This window comes from Colobus angolensis, unplaced genomic scaffold (genome assembly GCF_000951035.1).
Source record: "Colobus angolensis palliatus isolate OR3802 unplaced genomic scaffold, Cang.pa_1.0 Scaffold126, whole genome shotgun sequence".
In the NCBI taxonomy this organism is placed as follows: domain Eukaryota; kingdom Metazoa; phylum Chordata; class Mammalia; order Primates; family Cercopithecidae; genus Colobus; species Colobus angolensis.
This window is the reverse complement of record NW_012113808.1, coordinates 7,333,510-7,356,440: the sequence shown is the minus strand read 5'-3', so window position 1 is coordinate 7,356,440 and position 22,931 is coordinate 7,333,510. Positions and strand designations below refer to the sequence as shown.

The following is a 22,931-nucleotide window of genomic DNA, read 5'->3' as shown; positions in this document are numbered from 1 at the left end:
CCTGACCTCGTGATCCGCCCGTCTCGGCCTCCCAAAGTGCTGGGATTACAGGCTTGAGCCACCACGCCCGGCCAAGTCCATTGTTTCTTTGTTGACTTTCTGTCTTCATGATCTGTCTAGTGCTGTCAGTGGAGTACTGAAGTTCCCCACTATTATTGTGTTGCAGTCTATCTCATTTCTTAGGTCTATTAGTAATTGTTTTATTAACTTGGGAGTGCCAGTCTCAGGTGCATATATATTTAGGATTGTGATATTTTTCTGTTGGACTAGTTATTTTATCATTATATAATGTCCTTCTTTGTCTTTTTCACCTGTTGTTGTTTTAAGGTCTGTTTTGTCTGATATAAGAATAGCTACTGCTGCTTGCTTTTGGTGTCCAGTTGCATGGAATATCTTTTTCCACTCCTTTGCCTTAAGTTTATGTGAGTCCTTATGTGTTACATGAGTCTCCTGAAGACAGAAGATACTTGGTTGGTGAATTCTTATCCATTCTGCCATTCTGTCTCTTTTAAGTGGAGCATTTAGGCCAGTTACATTCAACGTTCCTGTTGAGATGTGAGATACTATTCTATTCATCATGCTGATTGTTGCCTGAATATCTTTTTTTTTATTGTGTTATTGTGTTATAGGCCTTGTGAGATTTATGCTTTAAATAAGTTCATTTTGGTGTATTTTGAGGTTTTGTTTCAAGATTTAGAACCCCTTATAACAGTTCTTGTAGTGCTGGCTTGGTAGTGGCAAATTCTCTCAGCATTTGTTTGTCTGAAAAATACTATCTCTCCTTCATTTATGAAGCTTAGTTTTGCTGGATACAAAATTCTTGTCTAATAATTATTTTATTTAAGGACATTAAAGATAGGAACCCAATCCATTCTAGATTGTAGTGTTTCAGCTGAGAAATCTGCTGTTACTCTCATAGATTTTCCTTTATAATTTATTTGATGCTTTTGCTTCACAGCTCTTAATATTCTTTCCTTTGTCTTGACTTTAGATAACCAAATGACTGTATACCTAGATGATAATCTTTTTGCAATGAATTTCCTGGGTGTTCTTTGTGCTTCTTGTATTTGAATGTCTAGATCTCTAGGCCAGGGAAGTTCTCCTTGATTATTCCCTCAAATAAGCTTTCCAAACTTTTAGATTTCTCTTCTTCCTCAGGAACGCCAATTATTCTCAGGTTTGGTCATTTAACATAACTCTAAACTTCTTGGAGGCTTTGTTTATCTTTCAAAAATTCTTTTTTCTTTGTCTTTGTTGGATTGGGTTAATTTGAAAACTTTGTGTTAGGAAAACATAAAGGAAGAGAGCAATGGAGAGAAAGCAACTCAATGGCCAAACAGGTTTATTCACAGGAATAAGCCTGCAAGGTATCTCAGTCAGGAGTCTGGTTGAGACCCTGATAGCTTAAAGCTGAGGTTTTTATAATAAAGTTTCTACAGGAGAGGGGTTGGGGAAGTGCTGGCAGGTTGGAACTGTAAGGGGCCAGGGAAGGATGTGGTAAGGGCCAGTCAGACTTTGTTGTGGTCAGGATTGTTATGCTCTGTTAAAGGTATGGGTGAGGTTGACATTTGCTTTGCTTCTGGGAACACTGTCACCAAGGCAGAAAACACAATCACCAAGGTAGAAAAATGGCATCACTATTGTTAATTCTCTCACCTTGTCTTTGAGTCCTTAAGGTCTTTCTTCTACTTGTTTGGTTCTATTGTTGAAATATTCCAGTGTATTTTGTATTTCCCTAGGTGTGTCTTTCATTTCCAGAAGTTGTGATTTTTTTTTATTGATGCTATCTATTTTTTCTGGAGTTTGTTTTGTTCATATCTTGTATTATTTTTAAAATTTCTTTAAGTTGATTTTCACCTTTCTCTGGTGCCTCCTTGAGTTGTTTAATAATCGACCCTCTGAATTCTTTTTCTGGCAATACAGAGATTTCTTCTTGGTTTGGATTCATTGCTGGTGAGCTAATGTGATCTTTTGGGGGTGTTAAAGAACCTTGCTTTGTCATATCGCCAGAATTGTTTTTCTGGTTCCTTCTCATTTGGCTAGACTATGTCAGAGGAAAGACCTGGAGCTCAAGGGCTACTATTCAGATTCTTTTGTCTCATGTGATGCTCTCTTGATGTGGTGCTCTCCTCCTTCCACTAGAGATGGGGCTTCCTGAGAGCTGGACTACAGTGACTGTTATTGCTCTTCTGGGTCTAGCCACCCAGTGGAGCTACCAGGGCTTCAGGCTTGTACTGGGGAGTGTCTACAAAGAATCCTGTGATGTGATCCGCCTTTCGGTCTCTCAGTCATGGATACCAGTACCTGCTCCGGTGGAGGTAGCAGAGGAGTGAAATGGACTCTGTGAGGGTCCTTGGTTATAGTTTTGTTTAGTGCACTGGTTTTCTCAAATGCTGGTTATGGTAGCAGTAAAGCTGTCATGTGTACAGACTCAGGACCTCTGGTTAGCCAGGATGTTACAGGTGGTAGAATTAGCTGTTGTTTTCTCCTTGGTTGGAGCAGCATTGTTCTTTTATGAGTTGTTGTAATGGCTTGAGCTGGTTGACCTCCAGCCAGGAGGTGGCACCTTCAGGAAAGCAACAGCTGCAGGGGGGAAACAAACTTGTCCTAAGGTCTCCTGGATAAATATTCAGGTTTCTCAGGTGAAGGGTGAGGCCATAGAGCTTTCAAGAGATTATGTCTTTTGTCTTTGGCTACTAGGGCATGTGGAGAAAGACCATAAAGTGGGGGTAGGTTTAGGTGTGTCTGAGCTCAGACTCTCCTCGGACGGGGCTTGCTGTGGCTGCTGTCGGGGTGTGGTTCTTAGGCCAATGGAGTTATGTTCCCAGGGGGATTGTGGTTGCCTCTGCTGCATCATACAGGTTGCCAGGGAAGTGGGGATAAACCTGGCAGTGGGCACCTCACCCAGTTCCCACACAGCCAGCAAGGCCAGTCTCATTTTCACTATGCCCCACCAACAGCATTGAGTTTATATTTAGGCAGCCGGTAAGCAGGGATGAGATCTTGCCCCAGGCTACAAACCTCCCTAAGGAAAAAGCAAGCAGAGCTTTTAGGCCCCGCCACTACTCCCCTGTGGTGACTTCTGCGCTCTTGTTTGCACTTCCTGTTTGCCGTTCCCCCATCCCCATTCTGCCTTGGACAATTTACACTTGGTTGAAATTATTACAAAGTTCAGCTGGAAGTTTCCTTTTCCCTGTGGTCCTTCCCCAATACCCCTGGCTGCCCTCCCCAAGGACGCCTGTGAGATAAAGTCAAAAATGGCTTCCCTGGGGACTGGGAGTGTTTACAGGGCTCTTCCTGCTGCTGCTTCTACTTTTATGTTTCTCAGCTCTCTAAATTCATTTCACCTCTAGGAATGGTTGAATCCTTCTCCTGTGATCTGGATTTTCAGGTTCTTCAGTGAAGATGTGTGTTTGGAGGCAGACTTTCCCCCTCTCACTCTTTGGGCATTCACAGTTTTTTGGCTATCTCACGATGTTTGCAGCAGCAAACTGCTTCTTTGAAAGGGTCTGTGAATCGTTTCAGTTTTCCTGGTATGTTCCTGTGGTAGTTCTTGGAGCAAAGGTTCATGATGTGAGTCTCTACATGCTGTTCTGTTCATCCAAGTGGGAGCTGCAAGTTAGTCCTGCCTCCTATCTGCCTTTCTTTTCCCCCATAACTCTAATCGACTCAATTTAATTCAGTTCCAAATTATCTCGGATGTTAAAACTAGAGAGGTCTTTAGAGATCTCATTGCTTGGTGAAGATAATAGAGTTTTACGATAGCAGTTGTGTTGGCTCATTTCCATTCTAGCACCAAGTACTTTCTCTGACCAAAAGATGCATTTTCAAATAAGCATTACTGGACAGTGGGGGTGGATTAAGGGTAAAGTTCATGGGATATTATCTTTGGGTGTTAAAACTAGAGAGATCTTTGGAATCTCATTACTTGGTGAAGATAGTAAAGACTTAAACACCTCGTTGGGGTGGCAGTGAGCTCTATAAAGGTACAGATTAGGTGGATTAGGTGGTCTTATTTACCTGTGTCTCTAGCAGATGGAAGGTGATCAGTCAGGGTTTGATGACTGACTGAGTGGCTGTACAGACAGATGGGCAGATGGATGAAGAGCTGGATGTCTGGATGAATGGGTGGACTATGATAAGGCTGAGTCAGGTGTCCACTTACCACCTAAGGGATCAAACCTGATGATTTCCAAGGCCCTGTGGTCTCTGGCCCCTTCCTCCTCTTCAACCTCAACTTGCACTGGGTTCTCTTCGGCTCACCCTTTCCAGTACACTGGTCTTCTTTTGGCTGTCATTCTTACCAAGTTCCTCTCTGCCTACGGACTTTGTAGAAGTCCATTTCTGCAGCCTGATGGTTAGTCCTCTCCTGCTTCCCCCATTTTTCAGATTTTAGTTCAATCATCCCTTCTTTAGGGAAGTCTTCCTTGAGCTTGCACCATACATCTGTTTTTATGGCACTTCTATCAGATGCAATTTTATGCTTATTTATGAAATCATTTGATAAATATTGGTCTCCTATACTAGATCATACCCTCTATGAGGGCAAGGACCATGACTGGGTATTTTGTTGACCATTGTGTTCCTAGTACCTAGGAGAATGTCTGGCAAACAGTAAATGTTTAATAGATAAATTCTGACTCACTGACTGAATTTGTCTTCAACAGTACTATACTTAAGGGAATGTGGCAGTTACAACAATCAGCAATAAGATCTATCAAGTGTTTGCTGCATGCTCATCGTTTTACTGGGACACCAGTAGCAAGCCTCAAAGCAAAAGCAGGATCTTGGCTGTGTGCTCTCCATGCCTACTCTCTGCCCTTCAGAGGCCAAGATGTATATAATATCTGAGGCCTATGTTAGTAATTAGCAATTTTTTCTTATGGTAGAGTAATGGTCACCCCAGATCTGTGGTACTCCTTGCATAGAGAGGTGGGGTCTATGTCTACTGCCCTAGAATCTGGGTAGTCTCTGTGACTGCTCTGAACAATAGAATATGGTAGAAGTGATAACTGGTCAGTTTTTGAGCTTATGTCTTGAGGGAAGCTTCCCTTCTCTGGGTCTTGGCACTCTCTCTGGGAACTCCTGAGCTGCCTTATAAGAAGTCTGACTACCCCCAGAACACCAAGCTAGAAAGGCCACTAGTCAACAGTCCCTGCTGAGCTCCCAGCCAACAGCCAACCATGTAAATGATCCTCTTAGAAATGGACCTTGCAGCCCATCAGGCCACTCCAGCTGATGCCATATGAAACAGATAAACTGCCCAGTCAAGTCCTGTCCAAATTGCTGACCCACAAAAAGGGGAGCAAAATAAAATTATTGTCTTTAGTCATTAAGTTTTGGGATGATTTGTTAAGTCCCAGCAGATCACAGGAACAGTGCTATTCCAAGGGCCAAGAAGCAAGTTTTAAGCAAATGCGTAGGCACTCTTCTCCTCAATAGTGATACACAACCTAACAAATATCAGTGACTGAGCCAAATATTTTGTGGATGGGAAGCAACAACAAAATCATGCCAATATTGTAGAGCAAACCCTGCCTCTATACCAGACCTGGTGGACATTCTGAGCTGCAGGGGTTCAGGACAGCTAGCTTTCATATATCAACATTTCATAAAATGAGAATCAAAGCCCCAGATTTTACATAAATGTGAGCAGTCATATTTTCCATTTCAACAATGTTTATTAAGGGAGTTTTATTATTTTTCAGTAATTAACACTATTTATACTCTTATTAATAAAACATTAATCATTTTATTTGTTAAGGGTCAGTATTATGTAAAATGAGGTTTGGGGCAAAACCAAACCAAACAGATCCATGCTGAGAATTATTGTATTACTGTAGGGATTACAAGGGCTTCTTACTTACACAGCACCACATTTCTTCTACTTGGTCAGTTTTCTTTGTTCCTTTATGTCCCAAAGAGGATTTCTCACATTGTAATCAGTATTCCAAGCAACTGACACAGACTGAAAGTAGACATAGGAGGTGCCCTCACCTGTCAGGTGTGCAGAAAGGCCGTGCAAGGAACTCAGCAGGTGGGACTGCCAGGATCCTGGCCTGGGATTATCCATCCGGGAGCCCTCCGTCCTGCCGTTTTCCCTGAACAACGTTGACTTTAAATTGTGAGCATTTGGTTTTAAATAACAAATACTGAGAACCAAGAATCCGTCCTAAATATACCTACACTCTGAGACTGTGGGTTTGATAGGGGAAAATCTGAAAAGAGAAATCTTTCCTTTTTATGGGTGGTAAAGATTGAAGTTCGGCTAATGAGTCGGCAAGCCTGAGAAATCATACGTGAAGAGCCTACCCGGTAAGCTCTTGAGAAGCTGGCAGCTTTGTAATTGAGAAAAGAGAGGGGGTTCAGAACAGATTTCCTCCCCAGCCCCACGATGTTTCTGTCTTTGGTTGCTGATGCTAAAATGTGAGCAACTTTCAACTCTGCTCCGTATTACCCAGTGTGGAATGTAGGATGTAGATTACAGATGCTTTTATGAGTCAGCCGCTGTGAGGGGAGATGTAAACCTAATAGTCATAAAACTGTTTGCCACAGACACAGTTTATTAAGTCTAACAAAGAAAGGTGTGGGGGCAATACCTAAAACGGGTGCTTGTTTTCCACAGAGAAGGAGGACTGCAGAAATAGAAAAGAAGAAGGAGGGAGAGACCTGAACAACTGGCCCTGTTTATATTTGCAAGGTCAGTGAGATGGCAGCCCTAGAGGTTTTGATTTATGATATGTCTGTGTCCCAACCGGCATACCTGAGATGGAGTGAGATGACACTCACACCCTGATTAGAAAGCAGTGAGGGCTGGCTGTTCGAGAAAGACAGGCGGGGAAAGAAAGGATCTAGGATCAATACATACCTCATCATAGGATCAGGAAGCAGCTGCTAAAAAGCCTTGAGGCTGAATTGAAAGAGGAACAATAAAGGGGAGTTTGATGGACTTCCTAACCAAGAGCAGGAGAGTGGTGCAGCTTGCTTTAGACCTGCATTTTTCAAAATTGCCGACTGACCAATCTGTGTATCATAAAATCAATTCAATGGGTTGTGCTCAGCATCTGGGACAGAAAGAAAAAAAGGAAACAGAAAAAGGAAGGAAGGAAAGAAGGAAGGAAGGGAGGGAAGGAAGGAAGGAAAAGAGGAAGAAAGGGAGGGAGGGGAAAGAAAGGGAGGGAGGGCACTACACATTGTAAGGATAAATGTAGTTTTGTGAACTTTTTAAAATTTATATATACATGTATGTATCTCTGAGTTGAGCTGTAAATGGTATTGTCATACTGCAGATGGCAGTCAGCAAAATTTGAAAGCCATTGCTTTAAACTAGTTGCCTGATGTCCAGACATGGAATGCAGTGGAACTGGGGTCCTTCAGTCCAGACTTCCCTATAGCTGATCACTTCCTGTCAAGGAGTCCCTCGGAAGTGAAATGGAGGTAGAGGCCCAGGAGGAGGCGTCTTTCTTGATTCGGGTTTTGCAAAAAAGGACAAGGTTTCTGTAAGTGTTCAGTGACTTCAGAGAAAATGACCACACACAGACAAAATTCAGGCTCTAAGAAAGAAAAGAAGTCAGTAAACTAAAGAAAATCGATTTTTAGAAAGCTGCTTCCAACAGGCTTAGTGAAAGAGCCGAGGTGGAGACATTTTCACTGAAAAAGACATGTAAAGGAGAAAGGATGGACAGGAGGAGCCATTTCTCAAAGAAACACAATGAAAACACTGAGAAATTACACTTCATGCCCCTATCTCCTACCCCACACATCACAGATGCTTGCTCACCACAGGAAGGTTAAGGAGAGCACAGTTAAGGAAATTCACTGAAGGTCAAGGGAATCAGTGCCACCGTGAGAGGAAGCCTGATCAGGCCTTACCAAACAGTTCTGAAAAACTGCAAAGTCTTGAAAAGTTCAGCTCTAAAAGCCAAAGCAAGAAATGGATTTTGACTTGGAAAGATATAAAGTAAAGTCGAAAAACATTCTTCAAATCAAGAACAAGAGAATGAGAAAAATGTCTTTACTCCTTTAGTTGGAAAGGAAGAGAAAACTGATGATAATAGCTAAGAAGGAAGAGACGGGGCAGAGGTTGGTTTGCATTACAAGCACACTTATTTCTTAGGCTGTATTTATTTAGGTGACTGCGAAGGTCTGGCAGAGACTATAGGTAAGGGAGAGGTCCCCACGAAGCTGCCCCACAGACAGGAGGTTTTAAATTTTAGTGTCAACTCATGAATCACTTAGGGAAATTTGCCTAGCTATGAGATGGATGAATCTCTAACCACCTATTTTCTTCCAGAGAGTGACTCATAGTGGCTAGGTTTGAATTTAAGCTGTTTGAAGTTAGTGCCTAACTCAGGCAAAAATGAAGATTTGATACCCCATTCATTGTCTACACCCCTTTCTCACGTTCTTAATTCACCCTAGCATGAGATTTACAGATGGGACTTGAAATGTTAAGACTCCCTGCCAGGACAGCAAGCAGGCTACATCCCTGCTAATTTTGGTTGGTTGCTAGTGACTGTTTGGAGCACTGGGTGAAGTTTTGTAAGACTCTGTTCTAGTTCCACAGGAAAGAGTAGAATTATGTTTGCTAGGGGCTGGATATAGGGCTGTAGTGAGTTAAACGATGGTCCTCCAAAATGGTATATCTTCCAAAACCTGGGAATGTAATCTTTTTTTGGGAAAAGGATCATTGCAGGCGTAATTAAGTTAAAGCTTTTGAGATGAGATAACTTTAAATTAGGATTGACTCTAAAGCCAGTGGCAAGTGTCCTTAGAAGAGAAGAGAATACAGAGCAGAAGGCCTTTTGAAGACTGGAATTATGCTGCCACAATGCAAGAAACGCCCGTAGCCAACAGAAACGAGCAAGAGACAAGGAAGGAGCCTTCCTTAGAGTCTTCGGAGGCTGTGTGGCTCTGTCACCACCTTGATTTCAGACTTCTGGCTTCCAAAATGTGAGAAAATAAATTTCTCTTGTTTCTAAGCTGCCCAGTCTGCAGTAATTTGCTGTGGCAGCCCTAGGAAACTAGTACAAGCACTAAGAGTCCGTTGGTGAGGTATTTGCTGACTTGGTGCATAATTTAACTTAAAGACTTGAAATTTAACTTAAAGACTCAAACCTTTACCTGAAGTCATAAAACTAGAAGGATGGAATTTCAGGCACTTATCAAGTACAAGGAGGACTATTCAGGACGGGGACAAACATCAGTAAGTGATACTCTGCTCCTTAGAATACAGGATTTGCTCATGGCAGAATTAGAGAAGCATGATGTCTTAACCAGTGTGTGTGGGACTCTGGCTAAATAAAAATTTCTTGACATGATGAGTTACTGAAAAAATTTTATTGTCAGATATCTTTCTCTGGAAGGAAAAAGGAAGAGAACCACCATTTATCAAATATCTAGTATACCTTTATATATGTTATATTATTTATTCTCTACTACTGGGTAAAACTGGTATTCGGATTTTTTTGATTACGTAATTTAAGCAAGCTTTCAAGGGTTTATAAGTAGGAGGGCAGATCTGACCTCAATTTTGGTCTCCACTACACCACTTAATTTCTTTCCACAGTACCATACTGCCTCCTAAAAGAGGGTTTTATTTATTATATATATATACTTTTTAAGAAACAGCTTTATTATTGATATACAAAATGCACACATTTAAAATATATAAACTGGTAAGATTTGACGTATGTATACATCCGTGAAGCGATCACTACACTCAAGATCACATCATCCCTTGTGCCCCTTTTTAAGCTCTCCCTCTCACCCCCTCCCTGCCCTATGCCCCCCAGGCAACCATTAAACTACTTTCTGCCACTATAAAGATGTATTTGCATTTTCTAGAATTTTATATAAATGGAATAATACAGTGTGTACCCTTTTTCTGTCTGACTTTCAAGCAGTGCAATTACTTTGAGATTCATCCATGTTGTTGTATGAATCAATAGCTCATTTCTTTTCATTGCTGTATAGTATTTCTACGTATAAATGTAACACGATGTGTTTATCCATTCACTTGTCAACGGACATCTAGGGTGTTTTTAGTTTTTTGGCTATTACAAATAAACTTGCTATGAACATTCATGTACAAGTCTTTGCATAGGCATAGGGTTTTGTTTTGTTTTGTTTTGAGACAGAATCTTACTCTGTTGCCTAGGCTGAAGTGCAGTGGTGCAATCTTGGTTCACTGCAACCTCCACCTCTCTGGTTCAAGCGATTCTTTTGCCTCAGCCTAAGTTGCTGGGTTTACAGGTGCCCACCCACCACACCCAGCTAATTATTGTATTTTTGGTTAAGATGGGGTTTCACTCTGTTGGCCAGGCTGGCCTCAAACTCCTGACCTTAGGGGATCCACTTGCCTCAGCCTCCTAAAGTGCTGGGATTACAGACATGAGCCACTGTGCCTGGGAGACATAGGCTTTCATTTTTCTTGAGTATATACCTAGGAGTAGAATGACAGGATCATGTAGATATAGGTATGCATGTTTAGGTAGATGTGTGTTTAATTTTATAAGAAACTGAAAAACTGTAAAATGGCTGGACTATTTTACATTCCCACCAGCAGTATAAGATTGTCCCAAGTACTCCACATTTTCCACCAACATTTGGTATGGTCAATCTTTTTAATTTCAGATATTTTAATAGTTATGTAATGATAACTCATTGTGGTTTTAATTTGTGTGTCCCTAATGATTAAGGATTTTGAGTATTTTTTTCATGAGCTTATTTGCTATCCACGTATCTTTTTTGGTGACTATGTATTCAAATCATTTGTCTGCTTTTTAATTGAGTTGTTTGTTTCCTTATTAGTAGGTTGTGGAAGTTTTAAAAAATACATTCTAGATAGAAGTTCTTTATCAGATACGTAATTTACAAATATTTTCTCCAAGTCTGAGGTTCTGTTTTCATTTTTAAAAAACACTGTAGATTCATTCATCTGAACTGGTTTAGGTGTGGTTCTGTGTAGTAAAGTGGGATTAATTGGATGATAGCTCCAAAGCCTGTGCAATTGTAATAGTTTAGAGTTCAGATTTTATGAGGACACTGTGGGAAGAGATAGCCCATGAAATGTCACCATGTCACCACATGTTTGCCTTCCTTGAAAATTTCTGAAAAGGGCTAGATGATTTGGGGTAAGTTTCTAGAAATCAATTGCTGAGTAGTAGACACAAACCTAGAAGGGCATTAAAACCAATAGGATTCAGCAGCAGTCACTGCAAATCCAGATGACATTTGCTCTGGATGCAGGGCCATGTTTTAAGGAAGTTCAGTCCATTGCACAGGACAGTGGGTCTTTCAGGTTGAGCCTGTTTTTGCCCAGTAAGGGAGACTGGCTGCTGGAAGGGCTAAGAACTGAATGCCTTTGCTTCAATGCTTTTGTCTTGTGGTAGGCTAAGGTGGTGTAAAATTGGGAAACCAGCAGAATTAGTCTTCCCTGCCTCCTATTTCCCCTTTCGGTGACTCCCTTCACCCCTTCCCCCTTTGTGTCATATTTATTATTTGCCTTCCTCAGTCAACAATCTGAGAAGCTCAATCACTCCAATGTGATAGGCAGTTAATAAAATACATATTCCCTAGGGCAATGCTATGTTTTGTCTTCACCAAAACTCATGTTGAGGCTTGGTCTCCAATGGGGTGGCATTGGAGGGCAGTGTTTTAAGAGGTGATTAAGTTGTTAGGAGAGATGAATGTTTTTCTCACGGGAGTGAGTTCTTGCTCTTGGGTGACTGGGTTAGTTACCAGGAGAGGGGGTTGTTATAAGGTGAGGCTGCCTCTTGCATTTGGTCTCTTTTGCACATGCCTGCTCTCCTCTCTCACATGCACTCATGCCATGTGACGCCATCTGCCATGTTATGAGCCAGCATGAGGCCCTTGCCAAATGTGGCCACTTGATGTTGGACTTTCCAGCCTCCAGAGCTATGAGCCAAATAAACCTCTATTCTTTGTACATTACCCACCCTCAGGTATTCTGTTATAGCAACAGAAAACAGGCCAAGGCAGGCAGTTTTTAAAATAAATATATATGCCAGACTTTATTTATCTAGCCTACTGCTAATTGGACAGTTCATCATGTTGTTTGTACATCTTATATTCTTAATGACTATTAGTTGCTAAACATTATAGTATTTATCTTCTGGTGCACATATGTAGTTGTTTTTGTTAAGTATTTATGAAGAGTGAGCCTGCTGGATCAGAGGACAACCATATGTTTAGCTTTAGTAGATACTGCAAAATAGTTCCAAAAGGTTGTACTAATTTACACTCTCACCAGCAACGAATGGGAGTTTTGATTGCTTCACATCTTCATATTTGCTATTGTTGGTCTTTAGTTTGAGATACTCTGGTGAGTATGTAGTAGTATTGAATTGTGCTTTTAATTTGAATCTCTATTTTTTAATTTTTTAAACTGATCTCTATCTTTATTCTTCTATGTTCAGATAACATGTTCTACATTATTTCAATCACTAAACATTTGTTGATATATGTATGGCCCAGTATATGCTCTATTTTGGTAAATGCTCCATGTGTACATGACAAGAATATATATCCTGTAGTTGTTGGGTGCATGTTCTATAAATGCTAATTAGGTTAATTTTGTTTATTGCTTGATCCAACTACTCTTGATAATTTTTTGATATTCTTATTAAAAATTGTTCTTTTGATTTTTTAAATTTTTATAAGTTGCTGAGATAGTTTTTAAAAATATACATAGAGTTGAGGGAGATTGTGGCTTTTAATTTTTCATTCAGTTCTGTCAGTTTTTCTCCTTATATATTTTGAGGCTGTGTTATTAAACATAGAAATTGAAAATTATTTAATCTTTCTGGTGAATTGAACCTTTGATCATTATGAAATGTCTCTTTTTGTCTCTTTGTATCTAGTAATAACTACTTTAAAATCTGCTTCACTGGCTTGTTTTTGCTTACTTTACGATATCACCTTGATACTTCTCTGATGGAGTGATGACATCTATAGTGCCTCCCCTTGAAACTTCGTGGACATTTGTGACAGCAGAGTACAGCAGAAGTGGTGTTATGTAACTCCTGAGGCTAGCTCATGAAAATAAATATACATCTATCTTATTCTCTTGGATGCAACTCTTGGAATTTAGCTACCATGCTTAGAGAAAGCCCAAAGTAGCCCACGTGGAAGGACCATCTTAGGTTTTCTGGCCAAAAGCCCAGGTAAATTTCAACATAAACTGCTAAACGTGAAGATGCCTCTGTGAGTCACCTCAGCCTTAAGTGATCTTCAGTCTTCAAATCTTTCTAGCTGAGGCCTTGGACATCCTCAAGCAAAGACAGGCTAACCCCACTGTGCCTCATCTAGGCTCCTGATTATGAACATAATAAAATGGTATTTTATGCCACTAAAATTTGAAGTTATGAGCAGCAGTAACTGGAAGAGTGTAGTATAATTTCTTTTATTCTTTGTTAACTTCTGTATATCCTTATTTTATTTTGTTTTATTTTATTTTTTGAGATAGGGCCTCACTTTGTCACCCAGGCTGGAATGCAGTGGCATGGTTATAACTCACTGCAGCCTTGAATTCCTGGGCTCAAGCAATCCTGTTGCCTCAGCTTCCTGAGTAGCTGAGGCTACAGGCACGGGCAACCATGCCTGGCTAATTTTTTAAAAAATGCTTGGGCAGGCACAGTGGCTCACACCTGTAATCCCAGCACTTTGGGAGCTGAGGCGGACGGATGACGAGGTCAAGAGATTGAGACTATCCTGACCAACGTGGTGAAACCCCGTCTCTAATAAAAATACAAAGATTAGCTGGGTGGGGTGGTGTGTGTCTGTAGTCCCAGCTACTTTGGAGGCTGAGGCAGGAGACCCACTTGAACCCTGGAGGCAAAGGTTGCAGTGAGCCGAGATCGCACCACTGCACTCCAGCCTCGCGACAGAGCAAGACTCTGTCTCAAAAAAAAAAAAAGTTTGCAGAGACAGGGTCTCACTATGTTGCCTAGTCTGGTCTCAAACTCCTGGCCTCAAGTAATCATCCTACCTCAGCCTCCCAAAGTGCTAGAATTATAGGCATGAGCTACCATGACAAGCCTATATCCTTATTTTTAAGGTGTGTCTCTGGTAAGCGCTATGTAGCCTTTTTAAAAAATTGAGTCTGACAATCTTTGTCTTTTAGTTGGAGTATTTAGTCTATTTAAATTTAATGTAGTTATTCATATATTTGAGCTTAAATCTGCCATCCTACTATTTTCTTATTTATTATTCTTTTTCTTTCTTTCTTTTTTTAACCTATAGTTTCTTATGGAAAAAGTTGTTCTTTTTCTGTATTCTTTTTCTCTACTTTCTTTTCTTCTTTTGGAATGATTATATTTTATTATTTTATCTTCCCTTCATTAGCTTATTAGCTATACATTCTATTGCAAAACTTTCTAACAATTACACTACAAATTACAACATGCATCCTGGACTCTCCACCCATATTTACAGTTTCAGACAACGTCCCAAGATAACTAACAGTAAACTGAGACAAAAAGGCAAATGAATGAATCAGGATTGAAAACTGTATCTAGGAAATAATTTTGAGTGTGGTTAGTAACACATGGAGTTGCCTAATCTACATAGATCATAAACCTATTGAGTTTTTGAAAGGGTAGTATTTTCAAAGAAATCAGGAACTTCCAAAAGCTTTTGGGCAGCATAAGCCTTAAAACAGCCCCTGAGTCACCAAATTTTCATAAACAGGACACAGTCTGCAAAAGCTATACAGCCTTCAAGGAAGACACATCTTCAACGTGGCTATGGAGGATAATGGACAAGCAAGACAACTAGGAAGGCAGAGCTAGAGGTCAAAGAGAACAACAGACAAGGGTATTCCTCTCAGAGAGACAAATCAAGGTCAAATGTAGGAGGTTTCCTCACATCCTGGGTCAACATATTCATTATTTATATGACTGCAGTATTTCCTCTTCCTCCTTTTATAAAATGGTAGCTGTTTTTGGCAGTTATCCTGATCCGACCATAAGGTGTTGCATTCAGGCCTGAGGAAGAGAACGCACACCCATTGGAGAACCTAGCCTGGAACTATGTATGCAGCAGTTGGTGAGTGGGATTTTGAGTTGTCTCACTTGGGAGGCAGTAAACATGTTCTATAGGTGGGGAAAAAAGGTAACATGGATTGATTGACTAGAGGAGTACATTGTGGCTGAGACTGCTACTATCAACACACTCATTTTCTCATTTTCTTGGGCTCAGGGACCTTATTTCCCATCCTTCCTTTCAAGAAAGCATGGCCTTGCTGAGTTCTAGACAATGGAATATGAGTGAAAATGAAGTGGCCATTTTCAGGTCTGGACCATAAAACCTCCTGGGAAATTCTCCATGCTCATCTCCATTTTATGTGGATACTGATGAGCATTGTGACTTTAGAAGCCATGTTTAACATGGTGAACCCTCAAGATAGAAGGAGTCTTAGTTCTTGAATCACTGCTCAGGTACTTGTTTTGGAATTTATTTGAGCAAGAAAGAAATGTCCTTTAGATATAACAGCTAACATTACCCTTAGCAATACATGAAACTGTCACCTATTCCAACCACACACAAAGTGACCTCTGCCTTATTGGGGGGTATACAAGAGAGGAGGACATATGTTAAATCTCTCAATCCTGACAGTTTTCCTAAGTGAGACCATAATGCTGAATTTTCTTTTCTTTTCTTTTTCTTTCTTTTTGTTTTTTGAGATGGAGTCTCACTCCTCTGTCACCCAGGCTGAAGTTCCGTGGCACGATCTCGGCTCACTGAAACCTCTGCCTCCCGGGTTCAAGTGATACTCCTGCCTCAGCCTCCTGAGTAGCTGAGATTACAGGCACCTACCACCATACCTCTCTAAGTTTTGTATTTTTAGTAGAGATGGGGTTTCACTATATTGGCCAGGCTTTGGGCTCGATCTCCTGACCTCGTGATCCTCCCGCCTTGGACTCCCAACATAATGCTGAATTTTAAAGGAGAAGTCTCTAAGCTCCATTTGGGTGAAGTGCGCTGGCCCATGAGTGCTGAGCACCTGCCCTTGTTCCCGTCTTACTCTACTGGGGAAGCCTTTTGAACCACAGGAGGGAGGAGCCAGCAAGACCCCAAGAGAATGGAAGAGAAGTGAAGTCAGGCAGAATGATAAATTCTTAGAGGGGAAGTTAATTTCAGATGTTTTAGTTAGTTATTTCCAACTAAAGGCTCAATCATTTAAGTTATTTTTCACACCAATTTGGTGACAGAGATATAATTAAAAGTCAAGTCTCCGGTTACGATTTATGACAAAAGAAAATGGACAGGCACACACAATATTGTTTTAGCAGGCTTAAGCACGATATTTCTTTAATGTCTTGTGGTTTGTCTTAAAACGTTATGCACATTTTTTTCATTCTACATGATAACATAACGTCGGAGATTTTAATGTAAAAGAAAGCTTCAAATTACTTGTGGTAAAAAGAGGACTCTCCAGGAAGATGCCTCATGCCCCTTGGCATCTTGCCACTTGCCCCAGGCATGCACATCTCCCAGTTTAAAAGACACAGCTTGATTATGGATAAAAGTTATTTTAGTGCTAGGGAATGCTTCCATGGGCTTCTCCTCTCCTGATCCCTTTTCTTATAGTCTACGGCCTGTCATCCCCATATCCAGCCCCAGTCCTAGTGAATCAAGCACTGCCAAATTCCTACTCATCCTTTGAGGTTCGGGTCCATCATCATCTCTTCCAGTCAAGCCTCCTATGGACTTCCAAGTCCAGTTGTTCCCTTCCCTAGTGTCTAGTCCACCACATACTAGATCCTGGACATATTAATATCTAGCACACACGTGCCACATTGCAATCAGTCTATTCGCATATTTACCTCCTCCAGAAAGTAGGACACATACAAACACTCAATAATATTTGTTAAATGAGTGAACTGAGGTGATGGCTGCAGGCTCCCTGGAGCCAATGGTCCAACCTGTCCCCAGCCCCTCCCAGCTATGGCTGTGAGTGTGGGAGATGAGCAGTCACTTACTGGCTAGGGGAGGGGCTCCGGAGGTAGTGGGCCTGCACCGCCCTCACGTTGGCTTCGTCCTCCTCACTTGGGACTACCTGCTCCTCCTCTGGGTCCTTGCTGGTCGCCATGACAACCTGCCAACCTCTGAAAGTTTTGGCAAGAAAAAGGCAGTTAGGGAATTAGGTTCCAGAGGTTTTGTCGGGGGATTAGGTGTGTTGGTGATGTCACCTCAGTGGAACTAAAATAGGAAGGTCCGGCAAGGAAAACCCAGTCAGACCTGGCCCAGCCACTTTTACCGGGACACCAAGAAGTGCACCCCACCATATTAGGAGCCCAACTTGAAGTGACAATATGAAGTGCCAGTGTGGCTCCTTCCACAGATGCCAGCAAGGGAGCAGGCAGAGGAGCTAGCAGGTTACCTGAACTCAGCTCAAGAAGTTGAAGAACAACGACTTCCCCGGACCAGCAAGATTTTTCAGTTGAAATTATAGGGTGTGCATACACACACACCCCTCACCTATGCCCATGCGCACCCCTTTGTCTCTGCCGGGGAAGATGCAGCTGGCCTTCGGTGACTCTAACCAAGGCCACAGGAGGCAGGGCCTTTGGCTCAGGCATCATCCTGGAGCCTATTAAGGAACATGAAGTATACCAGCAGCTGGTCCCAGCCATCATGGCTGTGCCCTGACACTCAGGACAAAGCTGCTACTCCTTGTATTATAAGTCCTGGGCTCACCAGGACTGACGAGGGGAGAAGCACACTCACCTCTAACCTGCCTGGGTGTTCCCCACCAAGGGCTGAGGGACCCAGATGAAATGACTGAAGCTGAAGTTCCGGCCAGTGAGACAGGAACCAACCACCTCCTCTCTCCAGGGCTTCTTCTCCTAGGGGCAGGACAGCTGTTAACAGGAAACCTTAGCCACCCTCTAAATTTAGCCTCTGGCCCCATAGGCTGGCATATCTCTGGGAGGAAGGAATGCAGGCTCCAGACCCAGGCCCCAAAGCAGTCCTCACTTAACTCTTTCCCTCCTGGGTGATTCTCCAGACACTGACATTTAGCAGCAGAATTGGAAGATATTTGTGCTTGGTAGATGGAGAACCTAAAAAACAGCTTTTCTCTGGGCTCTCTCTTCAAACCCTCTTGCCTGGGACCGCCTATTCAAAGTTCTTCCAGAAGAGAGTCTAAATCCAAAGATATAGAAGAATAAAAAACTTACCACAGCCACATGTCAACCTCAGAGGCCTAAATAAAAGACCAGATATATAGAATGGAAAGGGTCCTCAACAGATAGATATTGGGAGAGCACTGTGGTACAATTAGAGAGTAGTCATTGTTTGCGACCAGAATTACATTTCTTTTTCTTTTTTTTAGACAGGGTCACACTCTGTTGCCCTGGTGAGAGTGCAGTGGTGCCATCACAGCTCACTGTAGCCTCAACCTCTCGGGGTCAGGTGATCTTCCCACCTCAGCCTCATGAGTAGCTGGGAGTACAGGCACATGCCACCACATTCAGATGATTTTTAAATTTTTTGTAGAGATGGGGTCTCACTATGTTGCCCAGGCTGATCTCGAACTCCTGGGCTGAGGCGATCCATCCACCTCAGCCTCCCAAAGTGCTGGGATTACAGGTGTGAGCCACAGTGTCCCACCTACATTTCTTTTAATAGACATGTCTCTGGATGGTCAACTGGACAGTTGCCCTCAACCTCCATGTTTCCTCCCCTCTACTCACACCCCGAGGTGATGATGGGTTGGCAACCCTGGTGACATAAGAATTCTGTGAGGTTCATAAATGTCAAATAAGGTATCTTACCCCACTACCCCCTCTACCATCACTATGACCAAAGCAAAGCCAAATAGCCCACACCTCTCATCCCACACATACTACAGTTATCTTTTCATTCATTTATCCATCCATCTATTTACCCACTTATAAATATTCATTGATTACCTACTACGTATGGCACTGTACTTGACCAAAGTTGGTAAGACATGTAGCTTAAAGTTGTCTTTCTTCCTAGTTAGGTGGAACAATGCCTGGTATATAGTATCATTCGAAATGGCTGAATGAATGACCTCACTGTTTATTAGGAGGAATGAGACACAGACCAAAAATAACTCAAGCATAAGACAGAATGTAGTGTCCTAAAAGAGATCCAGAGTGCTGTGTGAGTTCAAAGGTGAGAAAGAGCCCTTCTGACTGAAGAAATCAGGAAAGACTTCATAGAAGCAGTGGTGATAAATGAGCTGGTTTCTAAAGGACAAGTAAGATTATAATAGTAGATATAGTAGGGGGAGGGAATTACCGAGGGGGTGGAATTGACAAAGTTTTGGGGGTAAGGAAGTATGAGTTCTGGGTATGAAAAGATGTCTAACTTGGTCAGAGCATAAATTACAAATTCTGGAAGGTAGACTGTGTTTGAGAACAAATGCTAGAATACCTTAAAAGCCAATTTGTTAGGTTCTGCAGAGTCAGTGATAGGACCCGAGCAGACAAGTAATAGCATCAGGGCTGTGTGTTAGGAAGAATAATTTGGCAAAGATATTATAAAATGTTGGGGCTGAACAATTATGACATATAATAAGATAATTTAACAAGGTGCCTGAGTGAAATGTAATAAACAGAAAACAACAAATTTTGTATGTTAACCAAACCTAGCAGTCAAAAGGATTGATAACAATAATTCATGTAGGATATTATGAATTCATAACACAAAGAAATGCTAGGGGAAATATTTGCAATGCTTATCACGTCCAAAAGTTCCTTTCCCTAATATACAAAGAGCTGCTAGAAGTCAACAAGCTAAAGATCAACAACTCAATAGAAATATGGCCAAACGGCTGGATGTAGTGGCTCATGCCTGTAATCCCAGGACTTTGGGAGGCTGAGGCAGGACTGCTTGAGCCCAGGATTTCCAGACCAGCCTGGTCAATGTAGCAAAACTCTCTCTGTATTTTTAAAAATTTATTAAAAAAAGAAATATGGGCAAATGAGCTACCTAGTCTCTCTCTCTCTCTCTCTCTCTCTCTCTATATATATATATATATAATGCACAACTATATTAAAGTATTTTCAATTTCACTAATAATTTGCTCAGGCTGGAGTGCAGTGGCACCATCTTGGCTCACTGCAAGCTCTGCCTCCCGGGTTCACCATTCTCCTGCCTCAGTCTCCCAAGTAGCTGGGATTACAGGTTCCCACCACCATGCCCGGCTAATTTTTTGTATTTTTAGTAGAGGCGGGGTTTCATCGTGTTAGCCAGGATGGTCTTCATCTCCAGACCTTGTGATATGCCCACCTCAGCCTCCCAAAGTGCTGGGATTACAGGTGTGAGCCACCGCGCCTAGGCTAATTTCACTAATAATGTTTAAAAGTAAATTATATATTCATGGTGAGAGGTGACAATGTGCTAATAGCCCTCGATCAGTCTTGGCGCCTCCTCAGCCTTGGCATCCACTGTGGCCGTGCTTGAGGAGCCCTTCAGCCTGCCGCTGCACTGTGGGAGCCCCTCTCTGGGCTGGCTGAGGCCAGAGCCAGCTCCCTCTGTTTGCTGGGAGGTGTGGACAGGTGCTAGCAGGAACCCGGGCTGTGCACGGCGCTCACGGGCCAGTGCAAGTTCCCAGTGGGCACAGGTTCAGCAGCCCGCACTGGGAGCGGCCAGCGAGCGCCTCAGGCCCTGGTCAGTGAGGTGCTTAGCACCTGGGCCAGCAGCTGCAGAGCATGCGCCGGGTCCCCCAGCACTGTCAGCCCCCCAGCGCCGCACTCAAATTCTTGCAGGGTCTCAGTCGCCTCTCCAAGTGGCAGGGCTTGGGATCTGCAGCCCGCCATACCAGAACCCTCCTCCTGTCCCCACAGTGGGCTCCCACATGGCCTGAGCCTCCCTGATGGGCGCCATCCCCTGCTCTACGGCACCTGATTCCATCAACTACCCAGTGACTGAGGAGTGAGGCCCCGCAGCCCAGACTGGCAGGCAAGCTCCACCCGTGGCCCCGAGATGGGATCCACTAGGCGAAGCCAGCTGGGCTCCTGAGTCGGGTGGGGACTTAGAGAACTTTTATGTCTTGCTGGAGGGTTGTATATGCAACAATCAGCACTCTGTGTCTAGCTCAAGGTTTGTAAACACAGCAACCAGTGCTCTGTGTCTAGCTAATCTAGTGGGGACTTGGAGAACTTCTGCATCTAAAGGATTATAAATGCACCAATCGGCACTCTCTGTCTAGCTCAAGGTTTGTAGATACAGCAATCAGTGCTCTGTGTCTAGCTAATCTAGTGGGGACTTGGAGAACTTTTGTGTCTAGCTAGAGGATTGTAAATGCACCAATCAGCACTCTGCCAGAATGGACCAATCAGCTCTCTGTAAAATGGACCAATCAGCTCTCTGTAAAATGGACCAGTCAGCACTCTGTCAAAATGGACTGATCAGCTCTCTGTAAAATGGACCAATCAGCTCTCTGTAAAATGGACCAATCAGCTGTCTGTAAAACGGACCAATCAGCAGGATGTGGGTGGGGTCAGATAAGGAAATAGAAGCACGTTGCCGGAGCCAGCAGCTACGACCTGTTGGGGTCGTCATCAGCTGTGGGAAGTTTGTTCTTTCACTCTTGGCAATAAATCTTGCTGCTGTTCACTTTTTGGATCTATGCCGCCTTTATGAGCTGTAACACTAACCGCGAAAGTCTACAGCTTCACTCCTGAAGCCAGCGAGGCCTCGAACCCACTGGAAGGAACAGACAACTCCCGATGCGCTGCCGTTAAGAACTGTAACACTCACTGCAAAGGTCTGCAGCTTCCTTCCTTAGTCAGCAAGACCACGAACCCATGAGAAGGAAGAAACCCCGGGCACATCTGAACACCTTAAGGAACAAACTCCGGACACACCTTCTTTAAGAACTGTAACACTCACCACCAGGGTCTGAGGCTTCATTCTTGAAGTCAGCGAGACCAAGAATCCACCAATTCCGGACGCAATGGGATATCATGTTCACTTAGATTGGCGATGAGCAGAAAGTTTGATAACTGTGTAATAAATATTTGGTAGCTGTGTTAGTGAGTGTGTGGGGAGATAGTTATCTTCATATGCTGCTAATAGGAATGTAGGCTCTAAAATTCTCATGGTAGCTACTTTAGCAATATCTATAAAAATTACAAATATGTATAACTTTTCAGTGAGTCATTTCAGCAATTTTACTTTTAAGAATTTATCTTACATGTAGAATCACAACACATGAAATATCATACACATAATAGATATTGGTTGCAATCTTTTCATAATTGTGAAAGATGAAGAAAAAATCTTAAAAGTAGTTTGGTTAAATAAATCATGTCACTCATATACAGTGAAATATCCCCATTTTAAAAAGATGATGGTGGTTTTATATATACCAATACAAAAAGCTTTCTAAAACCTTTCATTAAATGAAAAATGAATAAATCATTGCAGAACAATGTATATGGCACACTATCATTTGTACCTATTCTATCATATATCTAGAATATCTATGGAAGAAACCAGCAACAGCCGCTGCTCCTGGAGAATTATGGTCCCACACCACTGATCATTCTTTCAGTAGGGTGACCATCATCCCAATTTGCTTGGGACTGAGGGGGTTCCTTTTGGTTTGAAAACCAGGACAGTCCTAGGAAAACTGAGACGAGTTGGTCACGTGTCCCCAAGATGATCTCTTCTTTCACTTATGAACTTGTGACTTTCCCAGTCAGGATATAAACTCTGAGGGGAGAGACTTCCTGTTTTCTTCATGACTATATCTCTAGCGCACTGTGGGGTGGAGGTTGTAGAAGAGGAGAGAAGTAGAGAAACAGATCACATTGTGTCTTGAAGTGTTTCAGCAAATATGGGCAACACCTTTCTTTTACTAGCTTGGAACCCTGCCTCTGATGGCATTTCTCTTTTTATTATTTATTTCCTGTCAGTTATAAGGC

General features: G+C 42.3%; 1 protein-coding gene across 1 annotated transcript in view; it reads right to left on the bottom strand.

The window, feature by feature from the left end:
- The window catches only part of DUSP27 (dual specificity phosphatase 27 (putative)), a 38,808-nt gene extending 21,205 nt beyond the window's left edge, over nucleotides 1–17,603 (bottom strand). Inside the window, exons 1-2 of the mRNA XM_011933380.1 lie at nucleotides 17,506–17,603; nucleotides 17,007–17,132 (exon numbers count right to left, since the gene is read on the bottom strand). Coding sequence (XP_011788770.1) covers nucleotides 17,007–17,116 — 110 coding nt within the window. The 5' untranslated portion in view covers nucleotides 17,117–17,132; nucleotides 17,506–17,603. The remainder of the gene's footprint in view (nucleotides 1–17,006; nucleotides 17,133–17,505) is intronic.
- Nucleotides 17,604–22,931: the final 5,328 nt, after the last annotated feature.